The sequence below is a fragment of the Papio anubis genome, chromosome 4 (assembly GCF_008728515.1).
Source record: "Papio anubis isolate 15944 chromosome 4, Panubis1.0, whole genome shotgun sequence".
In the NCBI taxonomy this organism is placed as follows: Eukaryota; Metazoa; Chordata; class Mammalia; order Primates; family Cercopithecidae; genus Papio; species Papio anubis.
Window position 1 is genome coordinate 55824392 of NC_044979.1, and position 18059 is coordinate 55842450.

Sequence of the window (18059 nt, forward strand, 5' to 3'; positions counted from 1 at the left end):
TACAGGCTACCTTTCCTAATGAGGGTTTCCATAGCTAGTTCAGTTAACATGATCTTTTCCCATATGGACTTTCTGACTTGCTTATGAAGAACCAATCTCACCGAAGGTTTTTCCTCTTGGGTACTGGTTAGATTTTTCGTCTGTGTAGAATTTCTGACAAATGGACAGAGGGTGGGTTCTTACTGAAATTCTTTCTTTAGCTGGTCCACTATTGGACTACTCTCCTGGTATTCTCGGGAGCAAATTCTGTTTTTATTTTTTATTTATTTATTTATTTTTTTGAGACAGAGTCTCACTCTGTTGCCCAGGCTAGGGGGCAGTGGCATGATCTCAGCTCACTGTAACCTCTGCCTCCTGTGCTGAAGTGATTCTCCAGCCTCAGCCTCTTGAGTAGCTGAGATTATAGGTGTGTGCCACCCCACCTGACTAATTTTTATATTTTTAGTAGAGAGAAGGTTTTACCATTTTGGCCAGGCTTGTCTGGAATTGCTGACTTCAAGTGATCCACCTGCCTCAGGCTCCCAAAGTGCTGGGAATACAGGTGTGAGCCACCACACCCAGCCAAGGATCAAGAGGGTTCTTGCTGAAACCCCTTCCCCAGTGGGTAGCTCAGCCTCTTACCTATGTAGGATTCTTATAATCTTATAGGACCACATAATAACAAAATAGCATTTGATCCACAAAATTATACTTGAGCCACATTGAAGTTGGCTAATATTTGGGAAAGCACAAGTCAGCATAATAATCTAAGCTACACAGAATCTTTTATTTATTCATTTTTATTTTTTAGAGACAGGGTCTTGCTCTGTTGCCCAGGCTGAAGTACAGTTGCACAGTTACTGTAACCTTGAACTCCTGGGCTCAAGTGATCCTCCTGCCTCAGCCTCCCATGTAGCTAGAACTACAAGGCACACTTCATCATATCCAGCTAATTTTTAAATTTTCTAGAGACAGGGTCTCACTATGCCCAGGCAGGTCTTAAACTCCTGGCTTCAAGTGATCTTTCCACCTTGGCCTCCCAAAATGCTGGGATTATAGGCATGAGCCACTGCACTGGCCCACTACGCAGAATCTCAACCTATGTTGCCTATTATTAAAATGGGAAGGCAGCATGGGTCATTGGGAGCTGGAGGAGATATAAGGGTTTGGAATGGAAAAAACCTGGATTAGGAAATGAGGGCTCCAGCCAAGGGCCAGTGAAGAATTAAAGACTCCTGCCAACAGCCATGTGAGTGAGCCTGAAAGCAGACCCTACAGCCCCAGTCAAACCTTCAGATGACTGAAGCTCCAGCTGGCATCTTGACTGCACACTCATGAGAGACCCTGAGCTAGAACTACTCTAGTTCACTTCCAAATCCCTCAGATCCAGAAACGGGGAGATAATAAATATTTGCCATTTAAGCCACAAAGTTTGGATCAATTTGTTACATTTAATAATAACGGTGAGATGCAGACACAGACACACACACACTACATAAGTGTGTGTATCAACTAATTCTATCTGTATGAATATGTGAAATAAAACTGAATTTCATTCTTGTATTTCACACAGGCTTCTGCAGGGTTTTTTTTTTTTTTTTTTTTTGAGATGGAGTCTCACTCTGTCACCCAGGCTGGAGTGCAGTGGCACAATCTTGGCTCACTGCAACCTCTGCCTCCCGGGTTCAAGCGATTCTCCTGCCTCAGCCTCCCAAGTAGACAGGCACCCACCATCATCCCTGGCTAATTTTTGTATTTTTGTAGAGACAGGGTTTCACCATGTTGGCCAGGCTGGTCTTGAACTCCTGACCTCAGGTGACCCACCTGCCTTGGCCTCCTAAAGTGCTGGGATTACAGGTGTGAGCCACTGTGCCTTGCCTAATTAATCTTAAATGGAAGTTTTCTGCCTCCAGAAGTAGAGGTGACAAGACACTTCAAGGGGCTCTGCCAAAAATAGTTCAGATCCTTGATTAAATATATTTTCAATATATTGCTGAGCTCACAAAGAGTAAGAGAAATATCCAGTAGCCCTGAATCCCCTGGTTCTTTTCTGCTCTCTCAATGAACAAATTCACTGAGATGAATAGTGAATAACCAGCAAACATAAAAGGTTGAGCATCTCTGAACACAAATGTTATGACAATAGTTGCCTTTGAGAGAATCAGCTCTGAGCAAGACTCAAAGTAGGGAAGCAGAACCTGAGACTTCTGCAGAGTTTGTACCTCTTTAAGGGGGACAGAGTGGTCTCAGGTAGGTAGTTCCTGAGCTCCTGGAAGAAGTTAGCACAAAGCTTCTCAGGCTAGAGATTAAGATCAAATAAATAGGTACTCAAAGTCAAAGATTGCCAAAATGCACAAAGATACAAATCACCATGAAAAAGAGTCACAGAAACAGCAAAATACATTTGACCTTCAGGTAATTCAGATACAGGAATTGTCAGACAATTAAGTAGCCATGTATGAAATGTTCGAAGAAATAAAAAATGGAATCAGAAATATAAGCAGACAACCAAACATGATAAAACAATTAGATTTATCTGGGGAAAAAACCTAACTTTTAGAAACAAATGATGTAATATAGTTATTGAAATAAACAATGGATTGCTGATCAGCAGATTAGAACTCACAGAGGAGAGAAGTATAGAGCTGGAAGATCATTCTGAAGAAATGACAACAGAGGATGAAAAAATATATAGGCTAAAAAGATAAAGCTTAGTATTGTAAAGGTAAACTGAGGCTGGAGCTGAACTGGGAATGAAGACACAAGGCAAATGGCAGTGAGAATAGCCTTTATTAGGACTCGCGGGCAAGGTTTCTCAGTCCAAAGGTGTGGGCCAAGGAAGTCGCGCTGAGGGAGGAGGATAGGGGCTTTTTATAGCCTGAGAGGTAGGGAAGCTGGTTGTGCAAACAGGGCCTGGGGGGTCTTGAAACTACTAGGGCAGGAGTTGAGTAAGGGTCATGAGGAAGGGGTCTTTGGAAACTGTTAACCGAAACTGCTGTTTACGAACTTGTGGAATGCAGGTGAGCTGCAGGTCATGGGGGAGTGTGGTTGCCCAGCCAGAACTCTGACACATGTAAATCTGTGGGTGTGTACAAGGGTGAAGGGAGTCTTTAACGAAAGGCCTGCTATGCTGGGTAACGCCGCCATGTTGGGTCTAGATTCCTGCCTAACATTCCGACCTCTTTCTAATAAGAAAATGGGGCGACGTGTTCATCTGGCTGCTTTCTGCTGGTATGGGTCGTCATGGGGTTCTTCGGAGGTCGGAACTCGGGTATAGGGGTGGAGCAGCATCTGATTGAAAGTGACCTGGGAGACTTCTTTCATGCGGTCCTGGATGAAGCGGAGGACACAGGGAGCTATGAGTAGCAAGAAGCCAATGATTAGTAAGGGGCTTAGAAAGGGTAGGACTTAACCGGCCACAGATGACTGCCACCACGTAAGTGAGGGCCTTGATCTGAGGTTTTTCTGGTGGAGTCTTTCCTGAATCTTTTCCAGAGTGAGGAGATTGGTTTCTACGAGTCCTGACTCATTAATGTAGTGTTCGGTCAGGAAGGGGAAAGGAGGGGGTTAGGTTAGAGGAGTTAAAAGGGCTGGGTAAGGGTACCGCAACCAGTGGGGGCTTATTCTATCTGCTGTGAGGCTTTTTGTAGTGAGTGTGAGGAGTATGCCTAGGTAGGTGACAGAAGGGCTGCAACGTTGAGCCTTAGCTGGGTAACCTGATAACCTCGGTCACCTAGAAAATTTAAAAGTGTAGCAGTATCTGCAAGGGAGCACTCCTAGGAAGGACTACATAGTAATGAGTCATCAACATACTGCAATAGTGTGCTGTGGGTCAGGGGACAGAGGACAACATCCTGTGCCAGTGCCTGTCCGAAAAAATGGGGGCTATCACGGAACCTTTGAGGCAAAACAGTCCAAGTCAGCTGGGAAGAAATATGAGTGTCTGGATCTTAGAATGTAAAAGCAAACAGAAAGTGGCAGTCTAGGTGTAGAGGGATGGTAAAGAAGGCATCCTTCAGGTCAAGGACAGTGAAATGGGTGGTGTCAGGGGAATGCGCAAGAGGAGTGTACATGGATTAGGAACAACTGGAAAGGTAGGGACTACTGCCTCATTGATGAGGCGTAGGTCCTGCATGAGACGATAGGCCCCAGAGCTTTTCCATACAGGCAGGATAGGAGTATTGCATGGTGAGTTGGTGGGAACTAGAATGTGCTGTCGGAGCAGGCGTGTAATGATAGGTTTTAATCCCTGTCAATGTTCAAGGGAGATAGGGAACTGGGGTCTAGAGGGAAACTTGGAAGGGTCTTTTAGCCGGATGCGGACCGGAGTATGGTGCTGGGCAATGATCGGGGTGGAGGTGTCCCACACCTTAGGGTTAATGGGGACTGGAAACGGGAGTGGGGGGTCAGCCTGGCGGGGTTTGTCAGGTGAGAGAAGGGGGAAGAGGAACGTGAGGTGTGGGGAGGGGTTGGGTTGGAAGTGAACTGAGGCCCCTAGCTTGGAGAGGAGGTCTCATCCTAACAAGGGAACTGGGCACGAAGGAATGATAAGAAATGAGTACAAGAAGAGGGAGCCATCCAGGTGGCAAGACAGAGGAGGAGTCTGGTGGTAGGTGGAGGGAGTGCCTTCAATTCCCATGACTGTGACAGTGGAGGGGTGGCTGGGGCCACTGAAGGAAGGCAAAACAAAGTAGGTAGCCCTCGTGTCCATAAGGAAGGATATGGACTTACCCGCTACCTGGAGCATGACCCTGGGCTCGGCGAGAGTGAGAGGGGTTCCCGAGTCTGTGTTCCTGAGTCTGTGTTCCCGAATCTTTGTCAGTGTCGAGGAGCTGGAAGGTGCCTCCAATACCTGGAGGAGGGTCATCACGTGGAGGTGCAGCGACCGTCCTTAGGTTGGGGCAGTCTGACCTCCAGTGGTCCATCCACCGACAGTTCGGACAGGGGCGAGTTGGCTCCTTTGGGTTAGGGCACTGCCTGGCCCAGTGGCCGTCATTGCCACACTTGAAGCAGGCACCAGATGGCACTCGGGGAGTACCTCCTTTCTGGGAGCTCCTGGAGCCAGCTGGCCTCAGGGCTGCTACCAAGGCCTGGGTTTGGAGTTGTACCTTCTGTTTTAGCCTGGGCTGTCATCGGGCCTTGGCTGCTTCCTCCCTGGAGTTGTAGACCTTGAAGGCCAGTTTGACTAAATCCTGGATGGGAGTTTGAAGGCCTTCCTCCGCCTTTTTAAATTTTTTTGGATATCAGGGGCCGACTGAGAAATGAAATATGAGGCCAAGATGGTTCCTTCTGCTGGGGAGGCAGGGTCAAGGCGGGTGTACTGAATAAGTGCCTCAGTCAGCTGGTTAAGAAAAACGGCCGGATTTTCATCTTTGCCTTGGACTACCTCCTTTAATTTGTTAAAGCTGACTGATTTGTTAGAGGCTGCCTGCATGCCAGCAAGAAGGCACTGAACCATCATGTCTCGGTGGCGGTGGCCTGCCTGCCCTACTTGGTAGTCCCAGTCGGGCTCAGCCGACGGCATTGCCTCAGTGCCAACTGGCATGGCAGGGTCAGTTAAATGAACCTGGTTAGCGTGCTGCCTGGCTGCCGCTAGGATGCGTTCCTGCTTCTCAGGAGACAGGGTTGAGGTCATAACGACATGGAGGTCGTGCCAGGTGAGATCATATGCCTGGCATAGATACCTGAACTCTTTGATATGACGAGTAGGATTGGCCGAAAAGGAGCCTGCACGCTCCTCAACCTTAGACAAGTCTGCCAATGAAAACGGCACATGGACCCGGACTACTCCTTCGGCGCTTGGCACCTCTCATAAGGGACACAGGAGGTCGGTCCTGGACCAAGTATGGGCTGAGACAGGTGAGGAAGGGGAGGAGGTGGAGGTAGGAGAGGCAGGATCTGTCAGGTTTGGTGGGGACACAGAAGGGGTAGAGGGAAGGGGTGGTGCCGACGAGGATGGGGACAACGAGGGGTTAGGGTAAGGAAGGGGTTGAGTGGGGGGCCAAAGAGGAGGCAGGGAAAGAGTGTCAGGAGGCTCAGAGAAGGAGGAAGAGTTGTCCTTCTCCTTGGCTGAGGGAGTAGATTTCGCAAGCAGGACCTGGGCCAACGAACATCGGGCACAGAGGTCTGGGTGAGAACGCAAGTCCTAGAAGGCCTGAACATAGGGTATCTCGGACTATTTGCCTAGTCTCTTACAGAAGCTGGTCAGATCTGTGAGAATGTTAAAGTCTAGAGTGCCTTCTGCAGGCCACTGAGACTGATTATCCAATTTATATTGCGGCCATGCTATTGTGCAGAAGAAAATGAGCCGCTTTCGTTTTATGTCTTGGCTGAGACTTAAAGTCTGGAGATTCGCCAAGAGGCACCCCAGAGGAGATTTTCGGTATGGTTTGGACTGGGTAGTTCCTATGGTCTCAAGGCGAGCAGTCCAGAGGCAATGGGAGCGTCCTCTCACTGCCACGTGGAGTGCGGGGTACGGTGGCTTTCAGGGAGGTTGGATGTCTCCTAGTCCCCAGTGCCAAGGTCATAGCTGACCGGAGAGAGCCCCTGACGCGGCCGCGCGTTTCGGACAGGGACTCCTGGAGGGAACCTTCAGAACGGGGGGAAAACTTACCCAGCAGTGATCGAATTGAGTCCTCCAGGCTTGAGGAGGGGATCCTGGCTCGGGGAGAGGAGAGCCTGCCCGACCTAGCAGGGGTCCAGGGAGGGGTCCCCTCCCGGGTTTCGGCACCAAATGTAAAGGTAAACTGAGGCTGGAGCCGAACCGGGAACGAAGACACAAGGCAAACAGCAGTGAGAATAGCTTTTATTAGGACTCGTGGGCAAGGTTCCTCGGTCCAAAGGCGTGGGCCAAGGAAGTCGCGCTGAGGGAGGAGGATAGGGGCTTTTTATAGCCTGAGAGGTAGGGAAACTGGTTGTGCAAACAGGGCCTGGGGGGGTCTTGAAACTACTAGGGCAGGAGTTGAGTAAGGGTCATGAGGAAGGGGTCTTTGGAAACTGTTAACTGAAACTGCTATTTACGAACTTGTGGAATGCAGGTGAGCTGCAGGTCATGGGGGAGTGTGGTTGCCCAGCCAGAACTCTGATGCATGTAAGTCTGCGGGTGTGTACAAGGGTGAAGGGAGTCTTCAACGAAAGGCCTGCTACACCGGGTAACGCCGCCATGTTGGGTCTAGATTCCTGCCTAACAAGTATCAGAGTTTTAAGGTTTTAAAATGTATATATAAGAGTTAGATCTAAGATAGTAAGTTGGAGAGTTAAAACAATATATGTTTTTCTCAAACACACATCAATCCTTTAAAAAATCAACCATGAACAAAGTTTAAAAGCAAGTTCCAGCAACTTTCAAACTATTTTTATCAACAAATGATATTCTCTCACTACAAAGCAATTAACTCAGGAATCAGCAACAAAAAGATAAATTAAAAATACATATTTAAAAGAATTTAAAAGTAAAAATCCTAAGGTGTCAGAATCACCTGAGGAGCTGAATAAAACTATAGACGCCCACCGGGCGCAGTGGCTCACGCCTGTAGTCCTAGCACTTTGGGAAGCCCAGGCAGGCGGATCACGAGGTCAGGAGATCGAGACCATTCTGGCCAACATGGTGAAACCCCGTCTCTACTAAAAATACAAAAAATTAGCTGGGCATGGTGGCAGGCGCCTGTAGTCCCAGCTACTCAGGAGGCTGAGGCAGGAGAATGGCATGAACCCGGGAGGCAGAGCTTGTAGTGAGCCGAGATCGCACCACTGCACTCCAGCCTGGGTGACAGAGTGAGACTTGGTCTCCAAAACAAAAAACAAACAAAAACTGTAGTTTCCCAAGCCCCACTTCAGAGCTATTGAGTCTGAATCTTTAGGGTTGAAACCCCAGCTTGTGTATTTAAAAAAAGAAAAATACAAAAAAAAAAAAACTAGCATGGATACTTTTGATACACACCCAGGTTTGGCCCTAACTGCATTAACCAATTAATTTGGATCATTACCTCAATAATCTTTTCCATTGACTTTTAATCCTTTCTTGACTATAATATGAATTTCTACACACACACACCCTTAACTGCTTTCCTAGGTGCTGGCACACTCCCCCTCTTACAGGTGGAAGGTGGGTTGATAGGCACAGCAGGCATCCACTTACTATGGCTCATTCAGCTGAAACAGGGTATCTTTTGTCTTTACTGCTCAGTTCTTTGCAAATCTGAACCAACAGGGGGTGTAACGGATGTCAGCAATCAGCATGTTTTGCTCCCAATGTTCTTCCCATCTGTATGCCCACCCGTAGAGCTGTTGTGAAACTGCCTCTTAGGATTGCATTGGTGGAAACTCCTGTCCTGCTTTATTTCCTGAAATGCTTCCTAGAAGGATCTGGTGGTTCTCAAAGGGAATTAGAAATGAAGATTCCAATGGAAGACAGGGAACTAATGGGCCAAACGAACATCCAGCCATTTATAAAGCAAGATCAACATGGTAGGGGTATGGCACTGACACACAGAAGTTTCTGATTAGGATAGTGTGGGAAGGCTGAGGTCAAGGTCTTCTTCCAGCATCAGGTTGTCTCTGATTCAGAAGGAAAGAAGCCAAAGGGCTCATGTTGGGTTTCCTGTCTAGCAAATTGACCTTGTGTTTAGTGAAAATTTCTCCAAAATCCTGGCAGTAGTTTGACTGTTAGTCTTGGTTCTCACTCTTCTAAGTTTTGATCTTTTTCTTTTGCAGGAAATGGTATCAGGGACTACTTAACTTGATCACATTTTAACCCAAGAGAAAAAGATCTTGAGGGCCATCTGTCTTATTAAAAATTATGAACAAAGGAACAGAAATAACATTTTAATTAATACTTCTCCCATTCCTCTCATTTCTACTTTTTTCTTACATTAAAATCTATATAATCAAATTTAGTTTTAAAATATTGACAAAATACCAGTGTATAGATATTACCTTGGTATTTTGGAACTATATTGGGTATGGTAGCTATTACTTTAATACTATTCTATATGTTTATATATAGAATCACATGTAAAGTTTTTCTCACTCTTTCCTACAGAATTGGTGATATGGGGCTAAGGCAATTTCTTGATGGTCCTGCAAGCATAAGGATAAGAGAGCTAAATTTAAGCAACTGCGTGCGGCTAAGCGATGCCTCTGTTATGAAACTATCTGAGCGGTATGATAAAACAGTCTTTTACATCATATCATTAGTAATTGTATATTTGATAATAGGAGAAATGAGATACCTAAAAGCAAAGATGTCATGATATTGGGGGGAACATCAGAGATGCCCAGAAGCTGGTTAAATATTCAGTGAAACCATGTGAAAGACATAGGAAGTCATAGATTGGACCAATTTTTAAATTATATTATTATATTTAAATTACATCTGAGATGGAGTCATTCCTGAAATAATGAATATCTAGATATGAGTGGCTGTACTTTTTCAAGGAGATTATCTTTACTCCAGCATTTTCCAAGGGGTATTCTGGCTGGTTACTTTATTCTTGACTCCCCTCTTGTCAGAGGTCTTGTACAATTCCTGTAGCACACTTGTAAGGGATAAGTAGGGATCTTAACTTGCACTTTTAGAGGTCATTCATTGTGGTACTTACATGATAGTTTTTATATGTATGTGATATATTTTTTCCTTGTAGAAGTCACAATATGAAACTAAATTACAGAAAGTCATATAATAATCTACTGCCCTTTCATCCAGCTTTGTAATGTCAAATTACTTTTTACTTTTAGTCTTACTTTTATGTTGAGTAAAGGAAAATCCTTGCTTCGATACCATTTGTTTTCCCAAGAGAGTTTTTATATGAAGAAATTGCTTACTGACAATATGATTAACAGCTAAAATTAATTCATGCTACTTTCTTTTAGCTGCCCTAATTTAAACTACTTGAGTTTACGAAATTGTGACCATTTGACAGCCCAAGGAATTGGATATATTGTAAACATCTTTTCCTTGGTATCAATAGATCTCTCTGGAACAGACATCTCTAATGAGGTAAAAAAAATTCAAAACAGTACAATGACTTTTGTTTTCTATAATACAATTATTTGCTATTTTGTAAACAATGGAGAGAACAACAATATGTTTTATTTCTTATCCTATTATGAAAGTGAATTTTAGGGATATTGTTTCTAGAAGGGTGATAAAAAAGTTTCTTTGTGAATCAACAGTCATGTTTCTCTGTTTAAAAAAATAGCAAAATATAGTATTTGGAGGAAAGTCATGACAGATCAGAGTATGTCATGATAATTTGAGATTTGTTTCATTATAGAAGTTTTGGAGATAATATATGTTAGATGGCTTAACTATATGTTTCTTACAGATTGCACATTTTATAAGACTGCCTGAATGCCTTGAGATCTAAGTCTTTAGTTCAAGACTATAAGTCTAGAAATGGCCTCAACAAATCTACAAAAGGATATATTTTAAGGAATTCATTTCCTGCAAGCTGCTGATTGTATTCATCAGGGTTGAGACTCAGGCCATATCCATCTTATCCCTCTGGGACTGCCCCATTTACTAATCAAAAGGAGGATAACCCTGAGAGATTTGTCATGTTTCTGAAAGAACTAAATGGGCTATAGTTATATTAAGGAATATATGGACTTCTCTTGAAAATCATGCATTTGGAGGGATATAGGAAGACAATATCTTATATCCTATATCCTTCCTATATAGGAGGGATAGCCCCAGTGCATCCTTTAACATGAACTGTTTCTCTCCGCTTCTCACTGCATTGCAGACATCTGTGTTATGTGTTCATCCTTCGTCAACATTCAGTGGGGTCTTTTAAATGAAGGACTAGATCTGTTCATTGGTCTAGGTTCTTTCCTTTCTTTATCTATGAATGAACTTGGATTCAGCCTCCTTTGTGCTAGATGATCTCCTCTTCCCTTCCATATCATCCATGAGTGATAGGAGATTGTGGGTAGGGAGCAGTATCATGGAGTCAACTCATTATGGCAGGGTCAGTGTCTGGTCTTCTCAATGTTGTCTTCTGTCCAAGCTGGAATTCACTGAGATGTACGAGGGCCCATTTGGTGTTTAGTTTCCTGTCCAAGTGGATCCCGGATGTCTCTTCCTTGTTCCAACTCCAAGGCCCCTTCAAGTCTTCAGGCTTCCCTGTCATGTCTGCCTTGCTCGGGGCTCCTCTGGGTTTTTCTGCGTCATGGAGATCCTGTGAGGCTGTCTTAGGTCCACAGTCCTAGACACCTGCTGGAGACATTTTCTTGCTCCCGCATCATGGATGTTTTTGCCCCCAAACCCATGACTCACCCTCCCCTTGCTCCGCTACACAGTGACTCACACAAGTCAGCTGGATTCCAGAGTAGGGTTGGTGCCTGTGAGACATTTGTGAGTGATTAAAGGGCCAGCAGAAGGGATATTCCAGGGTTTTCCTCTACCTTTCTTTGCATCATCATCATCAGCTGCATTTCTTTAGTGGTATACTCCCCTCTGAACCACAGGCCTGCTGTGGTTCTAGCTTCCCTGAATGACCTTGACCTCTGGGCTTCTATAACATCATATCTTCCCATTGTCCTTCCAGCATAGGGACAGTAGTGGCTTCCTACTGCTGCTAAGTTCTAGATTTTGTCACTGTCCCATTGGCTTCTCAGTTTCTCTACCACCTATGTAGCCACTCCCCCATTAAAATTAAATCTCAGTTTTGAATGCTCAGGGTTGTTTCTCCTTTTCCCATTGACTCTTAACTGATGCAATGACGAGCACAGGAACACTCTGTCTTACTGCTTTTATCAACCCTCCTGGGAAAGGTGGAATGGGTTCCCATCTACTTAGGTCCCCAAGCCTACCTGGGGGTTCTAACTTTTTCTCTAGCTGGGTAGAGACTGAGAAGGTCTAGAACAGAGCCCCATATGGTGAATTTCTCAGCATTTGCTTCCCTCTGGCTCTCCCCTCCCCTCCTCTTTTCCCCTGTCCTCTCCTTTCCTCCTCTCCCTTCTCATCTTCTTCCCCTCCACCTCCTCTCTCCCCTCTTCTCATATTTGCTCCTCTCCTTTTGACATAGATTATTTTCCTAATCTGAGGGTGGAAAAGAATGTTCCAGCCGATTACATGGTTTTGAAAAATGTTATGCTCCAAGTCTTTCAGGGCTTGGGCTTTTGAAGCTTAAAGGCCCAGGATTTTTCTCCTGTGTTCTTCTGTAAGAACCTTTTCCTGACACATAGGAGTAGAATGGCCAGCTGTTGTCTGAAGGGTCACAGAGTGATGAGAAGTAGAGAATCAAAGCACATTATAAAACACATCAAAATATGATTCCCCCACAGCACTTACCACAAGGCTGAAGGGCCTGGGGAATATTTGCTAACTGAATGGAGTAAAGGTTAAAATGCTTATTTAGTTTTTAGCATTTGGGGAAAGCTCAGGTTTTATTTTTAAAGACTGTATATTAAAATTTTATCTACAGAGGACAAGTTAAAAACTTAGGAATATAGGCCAGGCACAATGGCTCATGCCTGTAATTCCAGCACTTTGGGAGACTGAGGCAGGCAGGTCACTTGAACCCAAGAGTTTGAGACCAGCCTGGGTAACATGATGAAACCCCATCTCTACAAAACATACAAAAATTAGCCAGGTGTGATGATGCGCACCTACAGACCCAGCTACTCAGGAGGCTGAGAGGTGGGAGTATGGCTTGAGCCCGGGAGGTCGAGGCTAGTGAGCTGTGATTGTACCACTGCACTCCAGCCTGGGAAACCTGGGCAACAGAGTAAGATCCTGTCTCAAGAAAACAAAAAACAAAAAACTTCGGAGTATAGCCTTGAGTTCTAGTCTCTGTTTTTATTTTCTTCCGAAGCATATATATAATTTAAGAGAATTGTAAATGGATTTCTATGGGGAATTATACTAATTGTTTTCTGCTACAAGATTGAAAAATAAGTCTTCTGTTGTTTTCTTCCTCCAAGTCAGTTAAACTCTGATCTAAAAAGCAAATGATTGACAATTACAGTGCTACAACAGCTGAGGAAGCTAACCTCAAACAGTCAAATTAAAATGAGTCATCCCAGATGTCAACTTGGGCAGCTAAACACCAGCCTGATTGATTATAGGTCTGAGTAAGTGCAAATTTGACTACAGACATAACATTCAGGATTTAAACTGGAATGTTGCAGATACCCAGCAAAGATCAAATGTGACCAGTTGTGCCATTTGGGGGAAAATTTCCCATATTTTCTAATAATTGTGTTCATTCTCAATTCTTAATGGTGAATTTTCAGTTAGAATCACACTACTCATTTAGTTAACAAGTATTTACTCTGACTACATTGTGCTCCGTGCTGAGAATACTGGAATGAACAAAACAGCCATGATTCCTCCTCCTAGTACTTACATTCTAGTGGGAAGACAGGAGTGGGGCAAGTGGTTACACAGTATGATGAGTGTGGGAAACAGAGAGGGGAAACCTAACCTGGCTCAGAGGACTTCTTTTCCCAGAGAAGAAAGGATGTTCTGTGAGCCAGAGAAGCAGCCTGCACAAAGGCATAGAGGTTTAAAACTGTGAGACATCAAGAAACCCACACATTTGGGTATGGCCTGAGAAGTATGGTGAGAGATGATGTTTAAGAGGTAGACAGGGATCAGGTCATTGAGGGTCCAGAGGCCACATTAAGGAATTTGATCTCTGCTCTTTGGGCCGTGGAAGGACATTCAGTATCGTCAGAACAATAACATGGTCAGATTTTTTTTATTCTGAAAAGGTCACTTCTATCTGCTAGACAGATATGGGAATCATAGATGCATAGTGACCAATTATAAAGCAGTCATCCAGGTGAAAAGTTATGAACGCCTGTGTTAGGGAGAGGCAGTAAGCATGTAGCAAAGTCAGCACAGTTGGGAGACACTGAGGAAGAAGAAACAATGAGAAAGAGCTCAACTGAATGTGAGGATAAGGAAGAGAGGGAGCAAATCAAGGATGGCACCAGAGTTTTGGCTTGAGCATCTGCATAAAGGATGGTGTGCCTTCCTCAGCTGTGTCTCTTACACACTCAGGGAGCAGGTTTGCTGCAGGTTGGGAAAATGAACATGTTTAGTTTGATTCACTTGCAGGAGAGCTTTATAGAGATGTAGCTCAGGAAACCAATTGAAATTCACACCTCAAAAGTAGAAGAGCTTTTTGGGGTTGGAGAGGCTAAAGGGACATTGTGTTCTGAACAATCATGAAAACTCAAGAAGAAGTGGATCAGCAAAGGCAAAAATCCAGACATTTAGAAATCCAGAAAGATGTTTATTGGAGAGAACTAACTTAAATGGGGGAAGCAAAGAGGAGAACACAGTTATTTCAAGATTTATATGTTTCTTATAACAATCTTATTCTCCTCAGTTATTCCTTTTGTGGAAAATAGTGAATCATTTATTGTATCATCCGTGAATAAAAGTTGTTTAGGAAGTTACCTACCAAGTACATATTAGGGAAAGAGGAAATATGTCAATTTGCCTCTTCTTATATAAACAGGATAGGGTTCTAAGTGGGAGAAATAGCTTACTAATGTGATAATATCTTAAGGTATCTTTAGAAATCTTTAATCTCCTACAGCTTTTCAAAATATTCACTTAAATGGGCTATTATTCATTCCCTTCCTGCTCCAGAGGATTATTTGAATATGAGGTTATATCTCCATGTATGTGGGAAAATATTTTCTGCTACTTAATCAGATTATCATTTACTAAAGACCACAGGATCCATGGTGAGGGCAGTTCAGTCTGTTACTTAAGTTGCCTTAGTCACCACCATATTTGTTGTTTAAAGGAAAAGTGAGTCAGAGCAGTCTCTCAGACAGTGTGCTTAGACAGTGGTTTAAGAACACTCTTTTATTTGCTTGATTTTCAAAAATTTTTATTATGAGTACAAGATCTTCAGTGCCTGTTATGTAGGCAATCTCCTGCAGTTCCCTCACTAGAATATCAGATCCATGAAGACTGAAACTTTGTTTTGTTTACTGCTGTTTTCCCAGAACCCTGGGAAGTAGTAGACACTTGATCAATACTCATTGAATGAAGGAAAAAAATGCTAGGCTCTAGGATTAACAAATGTGAGTAAGACCTATTTTCTGCAGCCCAGTTTGGAAGGGTGGGTGTGGGCAATTTAGATGTGATGGGGCAGGCATAGTGATAGAGGTGAGAAGAGGAAAGCATCTCTTAATTCAGCCTGCCCAACACAGAAGCATGTGAATGTATCCTTGTTCAAGGAACTTGATTTAGCTTAGTCCTGCTAGAATACACTATATAAAAAGATATCATGGAGGGAATTTCATGCTCTGTCAAGGAGATTGGACTTGCACTAATGGGTGATGTGTAGGGGAGTCATAGTCATAGTCAGCCTTCCATTTTAGGTAGATTATTTGGGTTCTCTGGGGGACAGACTGAAGAGGAGAAGGACTGGGGGCAGGGAGGCAAGTAGGAGGTATTTTAGTAGTTAAAGGAAGAGATGAGGAGTTCTTGAACTAGGTCAGAGGCTTGAACAAGCATGGAAAGGACATATTAAAGAATGTTTAGTAGCTAAAACTGAAATAACTTGGTGATTGATTATTGTGGAAAATGAGGACCTGGGTGGAGGGATGGGAAGATAAGAATTGACTTAAAAGTTCTGGCTTTGGAATAAAAAATTTAAGAATTGGCCAGGTGTGGTAGCTCACACCTGTAATCCTAGCATTTTGGGAGGCTGAGGTGGGCAGATCACTTGATCTCAAGAATTCAAGACCAGCTTGGCCAACATGACAAAACCCCATCTCTACAAAAATACAGAAAAAAAAAAATTAGACAGGCATGGTGGCAGGCTCCTGTAGTGCCAGCTACCTGGAGGTCTGAGGTGGGAGGATCACTTGAGTCCAAGAGGTCAAAGCTACAGCGAGCTGAGATTGTACCACTGTACTCCAGCCTGGGTGACAAAGTGAGACCCTGTCTTAAAAAAAAAAAATTAAAAAAATTTTTTTAAATCTGGCTTTGGGTGGATGGAGGTCCTACCTCTAAAAAGAGGTAATATAAGAGAAGTAACAGGTTTTGAGGGAAAGATGGTTTTAGTTTTATCAGACTGAGTTAGAATCTGTGGGATATTCAGGCCAAAGGATTGGGAGAGAAATGATTACCAGACCTGCAGATGGGGGAGTCACTCTCATGGAGGTGTGAATATGGCCAAGATCCTCAAGGACAGCGTAGGGGCATGAGGAGAAATGTACTCCCAGGAAGAATGTAGCAGAACACCAGTGCTTAGGGAGTGGAAAGAAGAAGATAAATCCATGAAGGAGACTAAAGAAAGAAGGTCAAAAAGATTGTAAGAGGACCAGGTGATGTAGTCAAGTGTGGAGTGTAATGGGAATAACAACAGTGTCTAATAAAACCAAGAAATTAAATCGGAAAGACAAAAATTAAAGAAAGAAAAATTTTTTTTAGAGACAGAGCCTCACTCTGCCCCCCAGGCTAGAATGCAGTGGCACCATCAAAGCTTACTGCAGCCTCGACCTCCTAGGCTGAAGCAATAGTCCTGCTTCAGCCTCCTGAGTAGCTAGGACTGTTGGCAAGTGCCAACACACCCAGCTATGACCAAAATTTGAAGGAACATTTACTATTAATTAAAGAAACCTCTGTCTACCACTCCAGGACCACCTCATGCCCCTGCTCAGCTCATTTCCTTTCCCTCAGCCCCACTGCTCTCATTTAGCTCCTCAAGCCAAATCCCTTCCTACCTCAGGACCTTTCTGTATGTTACACCTCCTGCCTGGGTCTGCGACTTCTTCCGTTCTTCATGTGCCTGGGTAAGGGCAGATGCTAAGCAAGTAATCACTGATGATAATGACAACAAAGCATCTTGACATATGTTAATAGTGCCAGTTTTTACATTTATGACATTATTTTTTCTATTATAAATATTGGTCATGTTGTCCATAATTATCAGAAAATCACACTTCTCAATCTAGATCATTTCAAGGCAATATCAATGGGTTTGTATTACGGATTCATTCTTTAAGAAAACATAAATCATATGGTGATGTTAATGTCTCTAGATTTTTAAAAAATAAGTGTCGTTTAGTTCCTAATGTGTTGTATATTATCTCTGCCACATTACAGCATAGTTCCCTAGGGGAGTGTTACCTATTACTATTATCACAGTAATAATGGGTCTTAAATTACTGACAGCATACAGATTATTTTCAAATTGAATTGCAAAAAGAAGAACTCTAATTGAATATTGGCATGCTGTTTCCATGTTAGTTTTAATTGTATGTATTATAAGGCTATCTAGTTTCAGCTATTTCTAGCCAAAAAATCTATTACTAAATACTATACTAAAATAGAAAGAAGTCAATGTGAGAACTTTAATAGTCATTGGTAGAGTCTAATCATTTCTTATAACTGCCCATCTGCCTCCTCTCCATCCCCACTGCCCCTGGCTTAGTTCAAGCACTATTTCTCATACTCACCTTTGCTGCAGGGTTAGCTTCCAGCATGCAAATCTCAGTCCGTCTATAAAAACAGACACACAGACCAGTGGAACAGAATAGAGAAACCAGAAGTAAGCCCACACATTTATAGCGAGCTGAGTTTTGAAAAAGGCACCAGGAACACACATTGGGGAAAGAACATTCTCTTTAATAAATGGTGCTGGAAAACCTGGATAGCTACATGCAGAAGAATGGAACTAGATTCCCATCTCTCACCATATACAAAAATCAACTCAAAATGGATTAAGGACTTAAATGTAAGAGCCAGAAATATGAAACTATTTGAATAAAGAATAGACGAAACACTTCAGGACATTGGTTTGGGCAAAGATTTTTTTGGATGGTACCTCAAAAACGCAGGCAACAAAAGAAAAAAAATAGAAGAATGGTATTATATCAACCTAAAGAGCTTCTGTACGGCAAAGGAAACAGTGAGCAGAGTGAAGAGACCACCTGTGGAATGGGAGAAAATGTTTACCAACTATGCTTATCTGACAAGGGTTCAATATCCAGAATATACAAGGAACTCAAACAACTCAATAGCAGAAAAACAAATAATCCGATGGGCAAAAGACCCGAATAGGCATTTATCAAAAGAAGACATACATGTGTACGGCCAACAG

At 43.4% G+C, this 18059-nt stretch overlaps 2 protein-coding genes across 13 annotated transcripts in view; one reads left to right on the forward strand and one right to left on the reverse strand.

Annotated features, from left to right (window-relative positions):
- FBXL13 (F-box and leucine rich repeat protein 13) overlaps nucleotides 1-18059 on the forward strand; it is a 276151-nt gene that overhangs the window by 200413 nt on the left and 57679 nt on the right. For all 12 annotated transcript variants that reach the window (XR_004183440.1, XR_004183441.1, XM_017957017.3 and 9 more), the window contains 2 exons: nucleotides 9020-9139; nucleotides 9850-9976. Coding sequence is in view for 10 of the 12 variants with exons in the window: in XM_017957017.3 (XP_017812506.2) it covers nucleotides 9020-9139; nucleotides 9850-9976 (247 nt within the window). In the remaining 2 variants the exon portion in view is untranslated. The remainder of the gene's footprint in view (nucleotides 1-9019; nucleotides 9140-9849; nucleotides 9977-18059) is intronic.
- Nucleotides 1-18059, reverse strand: part of FAM185A (family with sequence similarity 185 member A) — a 170057-nt gene that overhangs the window by 29805 nt on the left and 122193 nt on the right. The window lies entirely within an intron of this gene.